This window comes from Phyllobates terribilis, unplaced genomic scaffold (assembly GCF_046119375.1).
Source record: "Phyllobates terribilis strain yellow unplaced genomic scaffold, ASM4611937v1 Scaffold_9__5_contigs__length_417890890, whole genome shotgun sequence".
Taxonomy (NCBI): domain Eukaryota; kingdom Metazoa; phylum Chordata; class Amphibia; order Anura; family Dendrobatidae; genus Phyllobates; species Phyllobates terribilis.
This window is the reverse complement of record NW_027362769.1, coordinates 329,922,953-329,945,221: the sequence shown is the minus strand read 5'-3', so window position 1 is coordinate 329,945,221 and position 22,269 is coordinate 329,922,953. Positions and strand designations below refer to the sequence as shown.

The following is a 22,269-nucleotide window of genomic DNA, read 5'->3' as shown; positions in this document are numbered from 1 at the left end:
TACATTCACACTGAAGGCATCAAAACTATGAATTAACACATGTGGAATTATATACTTAACAAAAAAGTGTGAAACAACTGAAAATATGTCTTATATTCTAGGTTCTTCAAAGTAGCCACCTTTTGCTTTGATGACTGCTTTGCACACTCTTGGCATTCTCTTGATGAGCTTCAAGAGGTAGTCACTGGAAATGGTCTTCCAACAATCTTGAAGGAGTTCACAGAGATACTTAGCACTTATTGGCCCTTTTGCCTTCACTCTGCGGTCCAGCTCACCCCAAACCATCTCGATTGGGTTCAGGTCTGGTGACTGTGGAGGCCAGGTCATCTGGCGTAGCACCCCATCACTCTCCTACTTGGTCAAATAGACCTTACACAGCCTGGAGGTGTGTTTGGGGTCATTGTCCTGTTGAAAAATAAATGATGGTCCAACTAAACGCAAACCGGATGGAATAGCATGCCGCTGCAAGATGCTGTGGTAGCCATGCTGGTTCAGTATGCCTTCAATTTTGAATAAATCCCCAACAGTGTCACCAGCAAAGCACCCCCACACCATCACACCTCCTCCTCCATGCTTCACAGTGGGAACCAGGCATGTAGAGTCCATCCGTTCACCTTTTCTGCGTCGCACAAAGACACGGTGGTTGGAACCAAAGATCTCAAATTTGCACTCATCAGACCAAAGAACAGATTTCCACTGGTATAATGTCCATTCCTTGTGTTCTTTATCCCAAACAAGTCTCTTCTGCTTGTTGCCTGTCCTTAGCAGTGGTTTCCTAGCAGCTATTTTACCATGAAGGCCTGCTGCACAAAGTCTCCTCTTAACAGTTGTTGTAGAGATGAGTCTGCTGCTAGAACTCTGTGTGGCATTGACCTGGTCTCTAATCTGAGCTGCTGTTAACCTGCGATTTCTGAGGCTGGTGACTCAGATAAACTTATCCTCAGAAGCAGAGGTGACTCTTGGTCTTCCTTTCCTACGGCGGTCCTCATGTGAGCCAGTTTCTTTGTAGCGCTTGATGGTTTTTTCAACTGCACTTGGGGACACCTTCAAAGTTTTCCCAATTTTTCGCACTAAGTGACCTTCATTTCTTAAAGTAATGATGGCCACTCGTTTTTCTTTACTTAGCTGCTTTTTTCTTGCCATAATACAAATTCTAACAGTTTATTCAGTAGGACTATCAGCTGTGTAGCCACCTGACTTCTGCACAACACAACTGATGGTCCCAACCCCATTTATAAGGCAAGAAATCCCACTTATTAAACCTGACAGGGCACACCTGTGAAGTGAGAAAACCATTTCTGGTGACTACCTCTTGAAGCTCATCAAGAGAATGCCAAGAGTGTGCAAAGCAGTCATCAAAGCAAAAGGTGGCTACTTTGAAGAACCTAGAATATAAGACATATTTTCAGTTGTTTCACATTTTTTTGTTAAGTATATAATTCCACATGTGTTAATTCATAGTTTTGATGCCTTCAGTGTGAATGTACAATTTTCATAGTCATGAAAATACAGAAAAATCTTTAAATGAGAAGGTGTGTCCAAACTTTTGGTCTGTACTGTATATATATACAGTATATATTTATTTATATTTAGTCATGGCTTATGCTGATTGCTAAATGCTTTCAGGCAACTTGATCTTATTAAATAATCTGCAAAAATCTGCAAATAATCTTTTTTTTAAAAATCACTCCAAAGTGCTAGGCACTAGGTGCCTCCCTTCTATCTTACTTGCGCTTCCCTGCCTGTTGTCAAGTATAATCCATCCCTAAAATCAGAAATACTGAGACTGATTACAGGAAGTGAGGAAGGGTCTTTGTCTCTCTGCTTCTGCTCTCTTCGCATTCTGCATACAGGCAGAACAAAGAGGCAGGAAAACCAATGGCCAAAAGTAGGTGAAATGCTGGAAGTGAGTGGACGAATGTTCCATCACCTGTAGTGCTGGCAGTATGATGATGAAGCAGAACCACCCACTTGATAACAGAGGATGGCAGGAGTATGAAAATCAGTAATGTCCCTGGACAAATTGGATTGCTATGTGCACTCAAAACTAGATTGGATTTTTTGTGCAGCAAGACCATACTTTTCTACAGGTTTTATATGAAAGTATAGCCTTTATATTAAACATAATTTTTTAAGAATTGCTAGTGATTTTTGTTATTCAATTTCCTATCACTACCTACACTCACCACTGAAATTGCAATACTAAGAAGGAAAAGTCGTGGACGCATCAAAATCACATGATCGATAGACATTTTTATGAAATGCACATTTTCAAAATATTTTTCAGTATGGAGTATGAGCGGCACATACAGAAATCCCCGCACTTACATACATCTCAGCAGCTATCAATGAGGTTATTATTGGTTGTCTGAGGAATGGTCTGCTGCGCTGAATGCAAATCATCAAGATCCACTGCTGGCAGCTCCCAGATGTCCCAGATGTGCTCGATGGGAGACAAGTCCGGAGACGCTGCAGGCCATGGTAACATGTTTATGCGATGCCGGCTGCTCACAGCAGCACGTGGCCTGGTGTTGTCATGTTCAAAACTGGCTCCTGGGACACTTTGGAGAAATGGCCGTACCATTGGTTCCACGACCAACTCAATATAACGTCTAGTTGTTAGTGTACCTGAAATGAAGACCATAATCCCAGGAGTAGGACCCTTGTGAAGGTCTCCAGACCAATTTCTGGTTATCATTGCGTCCAAGACAAATTAGGGATTTTGCTCCTTTCCAGTTTCAGACCTTTATCTGTAAACTATGAGGGCAATACCATGAAGAGGTCTTCACTAGGGAATGTCACACTGGTCCTACTCGCGGGATCATGATCTGGAATGGCACAATGTGTGGTAGCCGAACTCCCCTAGTCTTCATTCCAGGTACGTTACCAGCTCGGCCCTACATTGATTTGGTCGTAAAACCAATGGTTCAGCCATTTCTCCAAAGTGTCCCAAGAGCTGTTCTTGAACACAACAAAGCCAGGCCACATTTTACCGAGAGCAACCATGCGTGGCCTAAATGTGCAACGATAGCTGGCAGCATCTTCGGATTTGTTTCCATCGAGCACATCTGTGACATCACTGAGATCAACGCTACACATAACATTATGGGTTATAGTTAAATTAGTGACAATATGTACAATTGGTGGAGGAATGTTGAACTTGATGGACCTAGGTCTTTTTTCAACTTATGTAACTATGTAAAAATATAATATGGAGTCTGGTGTAAACTCTTACTGAAAGGACAGGAAGTATAAGTCTAAAACAGCCCCAGCGGGCAGTGAGAAAATTCCAAGATTACAAAGTTTTTTTGAAAAAATAATACAATTTGAGAGTCCTCAGTGGTTGATACCTTTTAATGGCTAAATGAAAAGATGGTAACAAATTGCAAGCTTTCGAGATTACTCAGGCCTTTCCATCAGGGAAAGTATAACACAAAATCTAAGCCTGATGAAGGGGCCTGAGTAGTCTGGAAAGCTTGCAATTTGTCACCATCTTTTCAGTTAGCCATTAAACGGTATCAACCACGGAGGATTCCCATTTTTTTTATATTTTTCTATCTATTAGCTAACACGGTACAAAGATATATAATTTTTTTGTTCATTTGTTTTTAACTAAAGATCATAATATGGAAAATAAAATGGTAAATTTAAAAAAAATATATATATAACAAAAAATCTGATTGAAACAATAGGTCATTTTCTCGTGATAGCTTGCCACTATAGAAGAGATAATCTACAGGGGACAACCCCTCAAATAATCTCAAGCTATCTCACTATCCCTGAGTGAACCTTTCCTAAAAGCCTGCATTCTTGGTTACAAGAATAAATATCAATTAAAAGCTACTTTTTATGAAAACCGGAAAAAAATGTGAAGGATAATAGTAGTAATAAGAGATGTAAAACAATAGCGTGTTGCGCATTCAGCATACCAACCAGCAATTAGAGCAAACAAATGCACCCAGACCATATGCCAGGCTGAAACAGAACCTCCACATTGCCGATCCGAACACCCACCCACACAGCATTTGGCAGGAAAGCAATTCAGTACACAAAGAATTACCATACTGAAAGATACCAGGTTGGGAGTGAATATGCGGACATTGTAATTGTTTCATTCCTGGCACACTGATACATTGTACGATCCTGTAACTACTGCCATCTGTACTGAACAATTAGACGGTTTACCCAAAATATATTGTGACGTCTCGAAAAACAATGGGCAGAAAATGATGCATCTCGTGGTAATGATATACAACTGAAACAATTACCTGTAAAAGTATCCTGAGTATTAAAGAAAAGAATAAAAATGATACAAAGTAGGAGAAAATTAACACTAATAAAATAATGAATAAAAAATCACCAGTGATTATAAATCCTTCCTTTTTGGTTAGGGTCTGACCCCTGAGACCCCCACTGATTCTTAAAAAGTGGCTTTGAAGTGTCCAGAATTTAGTGATGCGTGAATGTGCTCGGATAAGGTGTTATCCGGGCACTCTCGGGTCATAACCTAGTAGCTTCAGAGTGCTTGAATGCTATGTTCCAGTCGCCGCTGCTGTATGTCTCGTGGCTGTTCGACAGCCGCAATACGTGCAGGGTTTGCCTGTTTGTTAGTCAGCCGCAATACATGCAGGGATCGCCTAACAAACAAGCAATCCCTGCATGTTTTGTGACTATCTAACAGCCACGAGACATGCAGCCACGGCGACTGGAACACAGCATTCGAGCACCCCGAAGGTACTCGGTTAGGACCCGAGCGTGCTCGGATAACACCTTATCCGAGCACATTTGAGCATCACTAGTCCTGATAGCCGTAGCCACGCAGGCAATCCACTGCTCTGTGTATTGTCTTTGGTATATTGGAGATAGTCAAGTGCATCTATTTCCAAAAATATCATAGACAATAAATGCAGGAATGGCCACCGATCCATTTCAACGTGACATTTTAGAACGCCGCTATTGAGTTGGGACAACCCCTTTTTAGGGGACTTTTGTTTATAGCTTTCTGGCTTCTAATGGACAGTGCAGGTCATTGATAAAATAATAAAATAAGGTGTTTCTGAACCTTCCCTGGTGCTGCTTCTCCAACACTGCTCTGGTCACTATTGACTGGCTGCAGCGGTGATGTCATGAGCTCAATGACTGTAATATAGATGGATGGTAGGAGCCGCTACAGCAACATGGTATGTCACCTCTTGAGATTGATTGAGTTCATCATAAGACTAAAGAGACAAGAACATTAATTCTCCTTTCAAAGTTTTTCCTGCATAGTGGTTCTCTTGGCCACAGATTACGCACTAATCAGTGACACAACCCTATTTACTTGAAGGGGTTGTGCTGCAGTGAAGCGGAGACAGCGCTAAATTGGCGCTGCAGATCCTTCATTCTCAAAATTAAGTAAAGTCCAGAAGTCAGATTTCACCATATTACACACTTGTCCCTGGAATCTCAGGCTCCTCTCCCTTCTCCTTGGTCCACTGCCCTCTATTGTGCTCCATGTCTGGTTTCGCAGGTTGCATGGCGTGAATCAATCTCAACATCATCTACCTAGACCTTTTTAAGGCTCATTGACACACATATGTGTCTTAGGATTTTGACTCTAATGTTGTTTGTCTGGTAATCTCCAAAACTCCATTATCTGTACTACTGTGTTTCAACTCGCATCCATAACTGCTGGGTTTCCCTTCATCTGTACGTTTGCTCCTGAGTTTTCAGTTAGTCCTAGTCCCTACCATTCCAAATGTCCTCTGGAAGCTGCACCAACGCCTGGGGTCCGTGTGCTCACCCGGACCAGAGGCTTAGCCGATCCACCTTACCTGGTGAGCCCTTACACCCCAATCACAAAGTAACAGCACATCCCAGCCATATAATACAGTATTGTTGTAAAAATTGGGAATACACTAGATTTGAGAGAAAAGAAAAAGATGTCCTCTGCCCTAGTCTTCATTTCTGCAGCTGTCCTCCTCAGCCTGGCTTCCTGGGAACTTCTGGCTTTTACTATGCCCTGCGACGCCATAATATTGTGGTGCGACACACGTCATTACATTGTGTGAGGCCTAATGTAAAGTTATGACGTCGTGAGGCCTAGTAAATGCCAAGCCGATGAGACTTGCTGCAAAAGTGAACACAGTCCTGGTCCGGTTGCAACGATAGGCCGGAATGGACATCAGACAAGGGCAGTGAAAATCTTTTTGCTCAACTCTAAATTAGACCTTTAAATAACAAGTTTCGATTAAAGGAGTGAGAACCCCTTAGGCCCATTTCATGGTCCGACCATGGACTGTGATGTCCAGACTGGCCGCAGGCCTCCTGACATATACACTCAGCAGGCTCATATATGGCTACGAGTCTGTTGAGTTTGGAATAGGAAACCTGCAACCAGTGAAATCATGGCTGTCCGTACTCGGACAGCGAAACATGGATGTATGAAATCTGCTTTAATCAAAAGGCTAATCCGCCTATATTCAATATATTAGCCAATATATGAACAGCTGCCATAATGAATGTCAAACAGCCTTCCTAGAAACAACTTGAAGAGAAAGGATTTATATTTTGCAAGGATTTCTTTATTTTTACTAGCCTGACTGATATACCGGTAACTGTGTTGTTCTGCTTCAATGGAGACATGGTACATGAAGGTTTATGATTAAAATAAAATATGCAGCAAAGCGGCATAAATTGAATCAGAAAAGGGTCAAATTTGAGTTATTTGTTCAGACTTGACAGCACTTCTGTGTGATACCTGTCATATATGCGAGTGCAGACGTTGCAGACTGACAGTAGACACTTGGTGCCACATTCCCCCCTCCCTATCCCTTACTTTTGTTGCAAGGGGCTACAGGGGGTTGTCCGCTCTCTGCTGAAATTTCTGCATATGAAACGCTAAATCGCCTCATTACTAAGCAGAGCACAGACCTAGAAACACTCCCTGCCTATAGGTACAATACTGAAGCATTCAGCACAGGCGCAGATACAGGAGATTTTACTGCCGATATCCGCACCAGAGCTAAATGTTTCCGGTTCCTATGCAGTAGAGGATGCAGCAAGAAGTATATTGGTCTGTGAAAATCGCCGCCATCCATGTGCCATCTGCGTTTTGTCTGTTTTTAACATTGTAAAGTAATGGACAGGAGAGAAACTTTGAATTAAATTAATTTAAATATTTTTTTGCATACAAGAAAAACACTGAAGGCAAAAACACGGATGGAAATCGGATCCAGAACATGGATGAAAATCAGTCTTTTTTTATTCTTATAGCTGAAAAAACAAACAAACAGACGTCTCCGTGAGGTCTAATGGGTGGGAAACGTTTTTATTTTTTTTTTTGCATATGAAAAAAACAGACACACCGACAAAAAAACATGGAATTCAGATCAGTAAATCCTTTTTTTCTCATATGCAAACCCCCCTGAATGAGGACTAAAGGTGCTTTCACATTGCGCTTTTCTGCACGCTCTTGGGTACCATCGAGGCTTGCATCCAAACCATCCCGCAAAATGGTATTCAGACATTTGTGCCGACAGGGCCATAGACTATAATGGTGTTGGCTGAGCGAACATGGGCTCTGACGCTCACCATTTTGGGCCGTATACGCCTACTGGAGGCGAACACCCAGACGCAGTCTACTACACCTGAGTGCCGCCTTCAGTAGGCGCATACGCCCGAAAATGATGTACGTCAGAGCGCACGTTCACTCTGCCGGCACCATTATTGTCTATGGCCCGTCGGCACATACATCCGAATCCCGTTTTGCGGGGGTAGTGGGGGGGATTTGGACACAAATCCAGAGGGGACCCAATGTGAAAGCACCCTAAGGGTCCCCATGTACAACGATGGTTCGGATGACAGCCATCTCTCCTGATTCCTCCGCAGAGCGAGCACTCCTGTGTTCTCAGGGCATCATTAGGAGGCGCCCATACACATTAAACTAACGCCAGGCAATATCTGCAGGCTCGGCCACCTAATGAGTACGGGAGCCACCCGAATATCCCCCGACAGATGATGTTGGGGGGGTAACTAAGGATTCACGTGTCCAATTTTGTATTGCAGACCCCTTTGTTCTCTACTACATAAGCCGTAAGCATGTATGGGGGACTTAAAGGGGTGTTAACAAGTTTGAAAGATATCTCCTATCCAAAACATAAGATAACTTTCTGATCACTGGGGTCACGACCACCATGGCCCCCACTGGTCCCGAGCGGAGGGAGGTTGATTATACCACTGCCGCACCATTCATTCTAATACGAGCGCAATAGATCAGTCGAGCGCTGAGCTTGGCAATCTCCGGTTCTCGGCATCGGTGGGGGCCACGGCGGTCGGACCCCCAGTGATGGTAAATAGGGGACAACTTTTAAACTTGAGAACAGAGTATTTAGATACAGATCTGCCGCAGCAGGTGGAAAAAAAATATGGCTCAGACTCTGTGGTCAATTTATTATCACACAATCCTTATAACAAAAAAGGTCCAAAAGTTTAATGAAAGTGCGCATATAAGTTTACGATAACTTTCGCATACAAGTGGGTGGGGGTGATCATGTGGCTTTTCCCAGTCACTTCTGCTGGTGTATGTGACTCAAAATTGGGAACATTCACGTCATGTGAACAGCGCTTTATAACTTGTGTAATATTAACATGCTTGGATTAAATAAAAATGCAATCGGCATTACCTTCAGGATCCTCGGAGAGAGGGAAGAATCCATGGTGGATGGCCTGGATCTGGTGGGATCTGTGACTAGAGTCTTCCCTGTCCCATATAGGGATTATTGCACAGCTCTCTATAGGGCTCTGCTGCACCTCTGTTATGGATTTGCAGAGACACAACTTTGGTAACTAAGTAACGCTCTATGGGACCCAGACCACAAGGTGTGTTTGTGTAGCCGTGCAATTAACCCCATCAGTCACATATAATCCCTTTCACTACATTATAAAAAAGCAGAAATAGCAACGTGTATAAGGGAACAGGTCCTATAAGTTTCTCCCCCCTTGGAAAGTGAAACTTGCTGCACACACACAGGTCTTTGGGTTACCATGGCGCCTGTGTACAGACATCATGGCCGCCTGGAGCTTCTCCACTCCTGTGAATGGCCCTGTAGTTTATTAGCATAAGAAAGCCTTAGCAGTGGGAGTGTGAGGTGACCAAATCTTCTCAGGGGAAAAAAAAAGACTGAAAAAAAAGAGACAGTTTAGTAAATCATGTTGGAAACCAGTTTATCTAATCTGACCGGTTATAAAAGGATGCAGACATTAGGGATGTAACACGTCCGTTCAGGGGCCAGGGAAAGCTTTATGATAAATCCTGGTGCAGCCATACTCAAGGTCACCCAGCTTTTCCAGAAACTTAATTTAGGAAAAGAGAAAATTCAATAGCATTTACACCAATTTTTTTTGTGCAAATGGGGACATTTCATTGTCGTAAAGGCCTATGCCAAATCTAGTACTGTTTACCCCATTTATTACACCAAAAATTGTAAACGACAAGAAAAGGGTGCATTTGGCGTCAAGTGCGAAATATTTATTAATCTCATATTCTAGACAGGTCACAGCTGCCTTAAGAAAGACATGGAACGAATACTTGTTGCAATCAATTTTACGATTCATAAAAAGCTGCAATTTGCGGAAAATTTCTGCATTAATATGCAACATTTAATCCATTGGTCTCCCTCTCTTTTCTAATATTGGTACCAATGACACAGGAGTAAATAGCTGCAATTTGCAAATAATTTTGCATTGATTTGCGACATTTGACACAAAAGCCCCGATTCATTATTTGCGTCAGTTATCTTCTTTGGTCTTATGGTATTTGTTGACATTTCTTGCAAAAAATTCTTCAAAGTGTCCGAGAAAAGGAAAAATAAACAACTTTAAAAGGCTGCGCTGATAGAGAAAGAATCACTTGCTGAAAAGATGGACGTTGAAGGTTCTCTTAGTAGGACAACGCATTTCTACGCCGGACAGTCACCTTTATCAAGTAAAAAAATAAAAAGGCATTGAAACGCGTTGTCCTATTAAAAGAACCTTTTATTCTTTCTCCATTTCTCCATTTTTTTAAATAGGTTACCCTATTGTGTGTGCTTTTCCCACTCGTACTACTTAACCCCTTTACCCCCCAAGGTGGTTTGCACGTTAATGACCAGGCCAATTTTTACAATACTGACCACTGTCACTTTATGAGCTAATAGCTCTGGAACGCTTCAACGGATTCCACTGATTCTGAGATTGTTTTTTCGTGACATATTGTAATTCATGATTGTGGTAAAATTTCTTCAATATCACTTGCGTTTATTTGTGAAAGAAATGGAAATTTGGTGAAAATTTGGAAAATTTAGCAATTTTCAAAATTGGAATTTTTATGCCCTTAAATCAGAAAGATATGTCACACAAAATAGTTAATAAATAACATTTCCCACATGTCTACTTTACATCAGCACAATTTTGGAACCAAATTTTTTTTTTATTAGGGAGCTATAAATAGTTCACTAAGTACCCTATATTTAATATGCAACTTTGCTTTACATTTATATATAATGATGGTAGGGTATGAGATATATTTTTTGTCTTTTGTAGGTTTTGCTTCTTTTTGCTAGTGTGAACATGCTCCTATTTCTTGCATGTGTACCATCTTAGACCTCAGTTCACATTGCTTGTTTTTTTGTCTTGTTTGCATTCTGTGCAAATTAAGGGTGTGGCATCCCCTTTGTTGAGCTGATTAGTATATATGTAGCTTACCACGGGCCTAGGTGGTCTAAAGTTGGGACCCGGTCCTATTTGTCTACCCTTTTATATGCATTACTTCAACTTTGATATACAGTAAGGTTTTTAATATAGACAGTGTAGGTACCGTCCCAATTTAGGGTCACCTTGTCGCTGGTGGGACGGCTTGTATACTTTTTTTGATCAAAAATAGTTCACTAAGTACCCTATATTTATTATGCAACTTTGCTTTACATTTATATATAATGATAGTAGGGTATGAGATATATTTTTTGTCTTTTGTAGGTTTTGCTTCTTTTTGCTAGTGTGAACATGCTCCTATTTCTTGCATGTGTACCATCTTAGACCTCAGTTCACATTGCTTGTTTTTTTGTCTTGTTTGCATTCTGTGCAAATTAAGGGTGTGGCATCCCCTTTGTTGAGCTGATTAGTATATATGTAGCTTACCACGGGCCTAGGTGGTCTAAAGTTGGGACCCGGTCCTATTTGTCTACCCTTTTATATGCATTACTTCAACTTTGATATACAGTAAGGTTTTTAATATAGACAGTGTAGGTACCGTCCCAATTTAGGGTCACCTTGTCGCTGGTGGGACGGCTTGTATACTTTTTTTGATCAAAAATAGTTCACTAAGTACCCTATATTTAATATGCAACTTTGCTTTACATTTATATATAATGATGGTAGGGTATGAGATATATTTTTTGTCTTTTGTAGGTTTTGCTTCTTTTTGCTAGTGTGAACATGCTCCTATTTCTTGCATGTGTACCATCTTAGACCTCAGTTCACATTGCTTGTTTTTTTTTTATTGAGCTATAAGGGTTAACAGTTGACCAGCGATTTCTCATTTTTCCAACCAAATTTACAAAACCATTTTTTAGGGACCACATCACATTTGAAGTCACTTTGAGGGGTCTTTATTACAGAAAATACCCAAAAGTGACACCATTCTAAAAACTGCACCCCTCAAGGTGCTCAAAACCACATTCAAGAACTTTATTAACCCTTCAGGTGCTTCACGGGAATTTTTGGAATGTGGAAGAAAAAAATTAACATTTAACTTTTTTCAGAAAAATGTTACTTTAGACCCCATTTTTTTTATTTTCGCAAGAGTAACAGGAAAAAATGGACCCCAAAATTTGTTGTGCAATTTCTCCTGAGCACACAGATGCCCCATATGTGGGGAAAAACCACTGTTTGGGCGCACGGCAGGGTTCGGAGGGGAAGGGGCGCCATTTGACTTTTTGAATGTAAAATTTGCTTGAATAATTAGCGGACGCCATGTTATGTTTGGGGAGGCCCTGATGTGCCTAAACAGTGGAAATCCCCCACAAGGGACACCATTTTGGATACTAGACCCCTCAGGGAACTTATCTAGATGTGTGGTGAGCACCCTGAGCCCCCAGGTGCTTCACAGAAGTTTAGAACATTGAGCCGTAAAAATAAAATTTTCACATTTTTGCAACAAAAATGTTTTTCAGCCTCCAATTTTGCATTTTCATGAGGGTAACAGGAGAAATTGCACCATGCAATTTGTTGTGCAATTCCTCCTGAGCACGCCGATACCCCATATGTGGGGGAAAACCACTGTTTGGGCACACGGCAGGGCTCGGAAGAGAAGGAGTGCCATTTGACTTTTTGAATGTAAAATTTGCTTGAATAATTAGCGGACGCCATGTTGCGTTTGGAGAGCCTCTGATGTACCTAAACAGTGGAAACCCCCCACAAGTCACACCATTTTGGAAACTAGACCCCTCAGGGAACTTATCTAGATGTGTGGTGAGCACCCTGAACCCCCAAGTGCTTCACATAAGTTTATAACATGGAGCCATGAAAATAAAAAAAATCAAACTTTTTCTACAAAAATGATGTTTTAGCACCAACTTTTTTATTTTCACAAGGATAAGAGGAGAAAGTGGACCCCCAAAACTTTTGTGCAATTTCTCTTGAGTAAGCCAATACCCCATATGTGGGGAAAATACAGTGTTTGGGCGCACGGCAGAGTTCAGAAGGGAAGGAGCACTGTGTGACTCTTTGAATGCTAAATTGGCTGGAATCGAGAACGGACGCCAGGGCTCGGAAGGGAAGTAGCGCCATTTGACTTTTTGAATGTAAAATTTGGTTGAATAATTAGCGGACGCCATATTGCGTTTTGGAGAGCCCCTGATGTGCACAAATAGTGGAAACCCCACCCACAAGTGACCCCATTTTGGAAACTACACCCCTTAAGAATTTTTTCAAGGGGTATAGTGAACATTTTGAACCCAGAGGTACGACACAGAATTTGATAACATTAGGTCACCATATTGAATAAGTTGTCATTAGTCTTGAGCGCAAGTGATCGCTACTTGAGTTTGCATCGGGTACTCAGGTATGCACCATGTATCGTGCGTGCTCGAGTGACATGCTCGAGTCCCCGCACGCATCTTTCATGGTTATTAGACACCCCAAAAAAAACATGCGGGGATCGCTCGTGCATGGCAGGCAATCCCCGCAAGGTTTTTTTGGCCTCAAAGCATATGGAGCGGAGACTCGAGCATGTCACTTGAGCACCCGCGATACTCAATGCATACCCGAGCACCCGATGCAAACTCAAGTAGCGAGCACTTGCACTCAACACTAGTCACCATATTGTCATCTTTTTTTTTTTACTTTTGAAAAAAATCCCAACCCTAACCCTAACCCCAACCCCAACCCTAACCTTAGCCCAACCCTAACTTTAGCCCAACCCCAATCCTAACCCTAGCCCAACCCTAACCCCAACCCCAACCCTAACCCTAGCCCAACGCTAGTCCAACCCTAACCCAACCCTAACCCTAGCCCAACCCAAACTCCATCCCTAACCCTAACCCTAGAGTTTATTTTTTACACAGTTCTTTGTGCGGTATAAGTGATTAGATGACTTTATTCTTCGCGTCAGTGCGATTACAGCGATACCAGAATCATATCAGGTTTTTATGATTGACAGCTGTCACACACTAAAAGACGCATTTTTTTGTAAAATCTAGTTTTTGCATCACCATATTTTGAGAACTATAATTTTTCCATATTTTGGCCAACAGAGTCATATGATGGCTTGTTTTTTGCGGGATGAGTTGACGTTTTTATTGGTGCCATTTTCAGGCACGTGACATTTTTTGATTGCTTTCTATTCCAATTTTTGGGAGGCAGAATAAACAAAAACTAACAATTCAGGAATTGTTTTTTTTTTAAAATTTTTATGCTGTTCCGCGTGTGGTAAAATTGATAAGGTAGCTTTATTCTTCCGGTCAGTACGTTTACAGCAGTACCACATTTATATAGTTTTTCTATGTTTTGGCGCTTTTACACAATAAAAAGCTATTTTATAGAAAAAATAATTTTTTTGCATCGCTTTATTCTGAGAGCTATAACTTTTTTATTTTTCGGCTGATGGAGCTGTATAGTGGCTTGTTTTTTGCGGGACAAGATTACTTTTTTAATGGTACCATTTTTATTTATATTTGTTTTTTTGATCGCGTGTTATTCCATTTTTTGTTTGGCGGTATGATGATAAAGCATTGTTTTTTGCTTCTTTTTTTATTTATTTATTTTACCGTGTTCACTAAAGGGGTTAACTAGTGGGACAGTTTTATAGGTCAGGTCGTTCCGGACATGGCGATAGAAAATATGTGTACTTTTATTGTTTGTTTTGTTTTTTTCATAATAATATTTATTGATGGGTACATTATATTTTTATTTTTGGTGAATTATTATTTTTTTAATATTTTTACAAATATTTTTTTTTTCATTTTTAACACTTTTTTATTTTTATTCTTTGTCCCACTATGGGACTTTCACTTTTTTTATTCAGATCGCCTGTATAGCATAGGGATGGAGCACCATCCTTGTGCTATACAGGCTGTCAGCGCTGCAGATGCAGAAAATACTTTGGTCATGCACGTGCATGACCAAAGTATCTTCCTGCTGTCTGGTGACCTGGATGTTGTCATCACGACATCGGGTCGTCATGGCAACATCCGGGAAGCCGCGGCAGACAGCGTTGGACGCCGGCAGAAGAGGTGAGTATCGCGATCACCTCCACTTGCCACCGCAATGCTGCAATCGACTTCGATCGCAGCATTGCGGGGGTTAATGTGCCGGGAGTGGTGCGGGACCGCTCCCAACACATAGCACCAGGTGTCAGCTGTGATCGCCATGACGTACTATTCCGTACCTGGCTTTTAAGTTCCAGGGCGCAGGTACGTATTAGTACGTCTTGGGCTTTTAAGGGGTTAAAGGGTTTTTTCCCCACAAACAAAAGTTTATTTTAATCAATAGATCTTGGAATAATAATAATTTGCACAATTGGATGTATTTAAATAAAATGTTCCTGTGCTGAGATAATCTTATAAATGTGCCCCTGCTGTGTACTGTGTAATGGCTGTGTCTTGCTGCACAGGAACAAGGTCTGATCATACCATAGCTCCTGGGTAGGGGAGGACGCAAAAAAAACTATATAGACATTACAGCAGGGGATCAAAGCTGATTATTTTTGTGACTTAAAACATTTCCCTGCCTGTTTTTAAACAATGTTTTACTTCAAAGAAAGAATGATTGGCGATCCCGTGCTGTAATGTCTGTACACTTATTCTCCCCCCTGCCCAGGAGATATGGTATGATCGGACCATGTCCCTACACGATGAGACACAGCCATTACACAGTATACAGCAGGGGCACATTTATAAGATTATCTCAGCACAGGAACATTTTATTTAAATGCATTCAATTGAGGAAATTATTATTATTCCATGATGTATTGATTAAAATCAAGTTTTGTTCTTGGGAAAACCCCTTTAAATTCTTCAAAGTGGCATATGAGGTCCAATAATTTTGTGCAAAATAAAAAATGCTCTTGATTTTTGCCTTTTGCAGGACTGTATTACCTTCATAGTTTATGATGAGAGCTGTGGGGAAAGAGCACACAATTGGGTGACCCTATTTTAGGAGGGAGAAAAAAATGAAAAAAAGGTGTTGGTCACCTATAGGATGGTTCAGTGCCCCAGTTTTATGTTCCACCTTCTGCTGCCTCGTGGCTGGAGGGAGCCCAGAGTTAAAATCTCTATAAAATCTTCATAGTTTACACAGACTCAGCCGTATACAGATTAGAGTAGCTGTGCCTAGTACTGCAGCTCACAGACACCTGTGGCTATGCAAACAATGGAAGGTATCCAGGGATCACTGGTCGCTGGATCTCCACAATCACGTCATTTTGCTGATCAGCAGGTTCACTGGTTGCACCTCCTCGCCCATCATCCCATGATAATCCTTCTTCGGAAACCATACTTTATTAACTCCCATAAAAGTAAATGGAGATTAACCCACATATGCACTGTTAACTATTTATTTTCCTCCCTAGATGCACATATGGCAAGTGGGTATGTGTTTTCAAAGGGAACAAGGGAATGAAGGCCCTAGTATACATTTGAGTAATGTTGGTATCAATGGGTTCGGCCGACGGTCTAATGGTTGGGCGAGATGTCGAACGCACAGGTCCAATTTCGGAGACTGACGATCGTATTGTTTTCCCAGTAATAAGACGCCGGTCGACGTGTCAGTCGATGGCTTTATCTTAGAGAAAGGAGTGCTTGGCCAAATGAGCACTTCTGTGTATGGGAGAGTCGGCTGAGATGGATGTCGGCCGAACGATCTGCCAAAGAATTGTTCGGTTGAAAGCCATCTAATGTGTATGGGGGCCTTAAGACTTTCTTCCAGTGTGAACAAAGATATGCTGTTAGGGTTGAGTCCTATTCAATCTACTCGACTTTCCTCTAATATGTAAGGGCATATAAAAAGACGGCAAATCATAACACTCGTGAATTTATCACCTCATCGGACATAATCATAATTGTAAAAACAAAAGACAAGAAAAATACCCAAATAACTGGAAGTAAATGGAACTATCCATTTACTTCCAGTTATTTTGGTATTTTTCTTGTCTTTAGTTTTTCTCTGTCTAATGGCCTTATGTGAACATGCATTTACACTTTGCATGCACATCAATTTACGTTTCAGTTCAGACCTCCAGGTTTTTTCTTTGTAGTTCAATGTGCTTTAGTGCATATAAGGGTGTGGCCGCCCTTTGTCTGAGCTGAAACGCTCATTCTGCCTCAGGTCTATGCTTATACTAGGGATCCAGTCTCTCTGCCCTTGTCCATATGTATGTCACTTGACAAATGGTAAGGTTTTTAATATTAGAGTTAGGACTGTCCCATAAGGGTTGCCATGACGTGGCGGGATATCTTTTACATTATTTTGATCAAAATTATGTTAACTAAATACCCTTTATTATTTATTATTATTTTTGCACTGTGCGATTTATCCATTTACTTCCAGTTATTTGGGTATTTTTCTTGTCTTTGGTTTTTCTGTCTAATGGCCTTGTGTGAGCATGCATTTACATTTTGCATGCACATCAATTTACGTTTCAGTTCAGACCTCTAGGTTTTTTATAATCAAAATTGTGTAAATCCAGTCTACGGTATAAACCGCAAAAGAAAAATACATTTTCAGAAATGCATCTTTCCACAGAACTTTCTATTCATCATTTACTATTTATCATTCACTCCTTGAATTTGCTTTACATTCAGTCTCTACTGTTACTAATGCATCAGCTACATACCAATGATAACAAATGCATAATTCACATTACTTTCCATTCATTCCCGAGGACCTTTATTTTTACATTATCTGTGGTTTTAGTCTCTGTGTATTGTCATTAAATTAACCACAGCCTTGACATTATCTTCATCATTCAACGCTAAATAAAAAGTTGTACATTAAATTAAATAGTCGCTGTCATTTCAACAAACTGCATAAATCAACGTGTGAATATAAGAAACTTTATAATATATATGTCATCAGTTGAAATGTATTTCTTGCTCCACTTATAAACCATTTCTTCTCCCTCAGGCATTTGACTCCTGAAGACTCATTTGCTCAAAAAAAAAAAAACCAATCACATCAAATGCATCTTGGTCAAAGCAAGACAGATTGCTAGCACAATGAGAGGGTCTCCTCCTATTCTACTCTAGGGAGAGGGGGGAAGAAGGAGTGATAAGAACTCAGCACACAAAAACAATAAGAAATAGGCACATCAGGCTGCAGTCTCAAGCAACTGTTTTACCTTATCTCACTGCTGGATTTACAACCACACAGCTCAGTACTGCTGTATATTGTCCCCCATGCTATTGTTGCTCCTGTTAGTGTGATACAGACCATGTATTATTATTATTTATTATTATAGCGGCATTTATTCCATGGCGCTTTACATGTGAAAAGGGGTATAATACAAGAACAATTACAATAATCTTGAACACAATGTGACAGCGACTGGTACAGGAGGAGCGAGGACCCTGCCCGCGAGGGCTTACAATCTACAAGGGATGGGTGAGGATACAGTAGGTGAGGGTAGAGCTGGTCATGCAGCGGTATAGTGGAGCAGTGGTTACTGCTTGTTATAGGCTTGTCGGAAGAGGTGGGTCTTCAGGTTCATTTTGAAGGTTTCCACGGTAGGCGAGAGTCTGATACGTTGGGGTAGAGAGTTCCAGAGTAGGGGGGATGCACGGGAGAAATCTTGTATGCGGTTGTGGGAGGAGGAGATAAGAGGGGAGTAGAGAAGGAGATCTTGTGAGGATCAGAGGTTGCGTGCGGGTATGCAACAGGAGACTAGGTCAGAGATATATGGAGGAGACAGGTTGTGAATGGCTTTGTATGTCATGGTTAGTGCTTTGAACTGGAGTCTCTGAGCAATGGGGAGCCAGTGAAGAGATTGACAGAGAGGAGAGGCCGGGGAATAGCGGGGGGACAGGTGGATTAGTCGGGCAGCAGAGTTTAGGATAGATTGGAGGGGTGCGAGAGTGTTAGAGGGGAGGCCACAGAGCAGGAGGTTGCAGTAGTCAAGGCGGGAGATGATGAGGGCGTGTACTAGTGTTTTTGCAGATTCATGGTTGAGGAATGTGCGGATCCGGGAGATATTTTTGAGTTGGAGTCGGCAGGAAGTGGAAAGGGCTTGGATATGTGGTTTGAAGGAGAGTTCAGAGTCCAGGGTTACCCCAAGGCAGCGAGCTTGAGGGACTGGGGAGAGTGGGCAGCCATTGACATTGATAGATAGGTCAGTTGGGGGGGTTGAATGAGATGCATATACCATTTACAGTGTGTAGAGTTTGGTACTCACTCGGCTGCGTTTGAGTTAAGCACAGGAAGCGGTTTCAAAAAACAATGTTCAGGCAGGTTTATTCAGACTTCATAAACCGCTCAGCATAAGAAAACAGAAAGACAGCCTTTTCCGGCACAGAGTGAAAACAGAAAATAAACAGTCCATACAATATGGCGGGTTTGCCCGCTTAGGTTAGTGTCCTTCAGCAAAACACACAGGAGGTCTCCACACCTTCAGCCACAGACACTGAATGAGACACTTGGTCTCCATTTTATTTACAAAACCACGCCCCGAGGGTGGGGATATGTGAGCAGCCATTCCCTCCCATCTCTTATGACTGCTCTTAAAACCCGTCCCTGGTGCGCCCTATAAACCCTCTCAGCACTATATGTATTGGAGCAATCTTACCCGGGTTTGCATCACCGAGGCTACCAACTTCGTGATACATATCTCCCCTCAAGGACCTCTCCAGCGGCCATCTTACAAGAGACAATCAAAATGGTAACAATGTTTTGAACTTTTGACTTTCATGCTCCATATCTCACCATCCACTACTGCTTTGAACGTTAAACTACCATCCTTTTATAAGCAATAGTGATGAGCGAGCATGCTCAATACTGCTCGGTGCTCGCCCGAGCATCTCACTGCTCGAGATGCTCGGCGCTCGGCGAGTATTTCCGGGTTGCTCGGGCGGGAACTTGGGTCCCCTCCCTGCATGTTTGGCGCTCTTTAGAGAGCCAATGAACATGCAGGGATTACCTGCCATGCACTGTAATTCCATAGCCATGTTGGTTGTGGGCATTACAGTGATTGACTGGCCGCACAGCGTCATCAGGTCTATATCAGACCTGGCGCCGCCATGCTCGTCACAGTCACTCCGGATCAGGCAGTGTAGAGAGAGCTGCTGCTGCGTCAGGGAGAGATTTGATCGTGTATTAGGTAGTGTAGGGAGAAAAAACGTACATTACACATATCCATCTTAACAAACAGTCCTTCTGAGGACTAATCTATCTGCAGAGATATCAGGCAGGCAGGGTGTATAGGCAGGCAGTGTATATAGCAGACTGCACAAGAGGCTCAATTCGAATTCTGCCTTCTGCTGCTGTTAGATATTTCTATACAAAGGCCCAGGTCTCAAGGGCCAGGAATACTTTTCTTTGGATCTTAATCCTCATTATTTGCTTAAAAAGCAATCCAGAGAACACAGTTTTTTCTGCGCCATTTGCTTGTTGGCACTGCAGAATACAGCCAGGTCCTTTCCATATTAGAGCGCTAGAAAACCAGCTATTTAAAATGGTGTTTTCTCCGTCACACGGATCACATATATGTTGTCATAAAATAATGTCTTTTTTGGCTTCCATTAAAAATGTCCTTTTGTGTGTCATTGAAGCAATTCACAGCAGTTTTCTGTTCAAACTACTTACCTACAGGCCAGGTATTTAAAACTCTGTTTTCTCCATCACACGGATCACATATAAGTTCGCTCCAAACTCAGTCATTTGTAGTGAGCGTGGAAGATACTGTCCTCCATTTAAAATGGGCAAGGCACGTGGCAAGGGACGGGGAACTGGACGTGATGGTAATAGTGCATGCAAAGGCCGAGGACAAGGCTGTGGGCAAGCCGAAATAGTGCCACAACAAACACCCACAGCTTCTCGCCTAACCTTCCTGTCCCAATTTATAGGGTACCGCAGCACATCACTATTGATCCCAGAGCAGTGTCAAAAGGTTGTTTGTTGGATAGCGGATAATGCTTCCAGTCACTTAGCCACCACCACCACCACCCTGTCTTCCACACGGTCAAGTCTCAGTAGCCGTGAGTCTGGACCGCATATTCTGTGGCCCTGCTCTGTGTGACTTTAAATTCTTAGTGGGGTTTTTCCTAAAATTGGTCAGCCGTTGGACTCACTGCATACCCTATAACTGTATAGCAGACCCTCTCCTTTCTAATGAGAACATGTCGTACTTGTTACTGTGGCCCTGCTCCGTGTGTCTTTAAATTCTTAGTGGGGTTTTTCCTAAAATTGGTCAGCCATTGGACTCACTGCATACCCTATAACTGTTTAGCAGACCCTCTCCTTTCTAATGGGAACATGTCGTACCTTGTTACTGTGGCCCTGCTCCGTGTGTCTTTAAATTCTTAGTGGGGTTTTTCCTAAAATTGGTCAGCCGTTGGACTCACTGCATACCCTATAACTGTATAGCAGACCCTCTCCTTTCTAATGGGAACATGTCGTACTTGTTACTGTGGCCCTGCTCTATGTGTCTTTAAATTCTTAGTGGGGTTTTTCCTAAAATTGGTCAGCCGTTGGACTCACTGCATACCCTATAACTGTATAGCAGACCCTCTCCTTTCTAATGGGAACATGTCGTACCTTGTTACTGTGGCCCTGCTCTATGTGTCTTTAAATTCTTAGTGGCTTTTTTCCCAAATTTTGACAGCCCTTGCAGTCACAGCATGGGCATTACCACTATAGGAGACCCGCTCCTTTATAATGGGAACCATTTTTTTTACTGAGACCCTCCTCTATGTCTCTTCAAAGGAGTATTGGGTTGCGTCCAAATTTTTGGAAGCCCTTGCAGTCACTGGATACGCAATAACAGTATAGGAGACCCATTTGTTAATAATGGGAACAACAAAGCATAGCCGGCTGATGGCTCTCTAACAATAGCTAGGGCCAACTGCTGGCCTTTTAAGAATAGTAAGGGCCGTCTGATGTCCCTGTAAAAATAGGCTTTATGACTTTCAGAGTCCCTCCATCATAAATAAAAAAGGATGTGTCTGATGATGTGTCACACACCACATTGCCAGATAAGGTTGTAAAATGTTTAAATGACATTTCCCGGTGAATGCATTTGTCTTAAAAAATAACGTAAAAAAAGCAAAACAATAGGATCCTTCTTTAGTATAAAAAACAGCGTCACCAATTTAACCTCAATGTAATCACATTGTTCAGCTCATGTACCTCCTCCTCCATCTCCAAAATGATCACATCAGTCACAAGCTGACAGCACTGCAGCACTGCCTTGGCCAAGCGGCAACAGGCTGTGCTGAAGATAACATGCTTAATTGACAAACCACCCAGCGCTGCAGAGTTGTTGAAAGCTGTAACACAGCAGCCTGATCTGTGGCTCTCATCGCTGAACATACAGCCAGGCATGGTCGTGTGTGACAATGGGCGGAACCTGGTGACGGAGAAATGACAGCTGGGGTAGATACGGTTTCCCTCTATGCCAGTCCTTTCACCGAGCTAATAATATGGCTGTGGTGAAATACAACTCCCACTGAGAAGCTGTTTCAGATTGAAAAACATTGTGCCCACCAGAGGATTTGATTCTGAGGGCTAACCTTTCTCATCCGCTCAAGAGCCCCATAGCAGCTGCAA

General features: G+C 42.0%; 1 protein-coding gene across 2 annotated transcripts in view; it reads right to left on the bottom strand.

Moving 5' to 3' along the window:
* The window catches only part of DNAH3 (dynein axonemal heavy chain 3), a 487,274-nt gene extending 478,267 nt beyond the window's left edge, over nucleotides 1–9,007 (bottom strand). For both annotated transcript variants that reach the window (XM_073647962.1, XM_073647963.1), the window contains exon 1: nucleotides 8,664–9,007. In XM_073647962.1, coding sequence (XP_073504063.1) covers nucleotides 8,664–8,696 — 33 coding nt within the window. In that variant the 5' untranslated portion in view covers nucleotides 8,697–9,007. The remainder of the gene's footprint in view (nucleotides 1–8,663) is intronic.
* Between the last annotated feature and the right edge of the window lie 13,262 nt (nucleotides 9,008–22,269).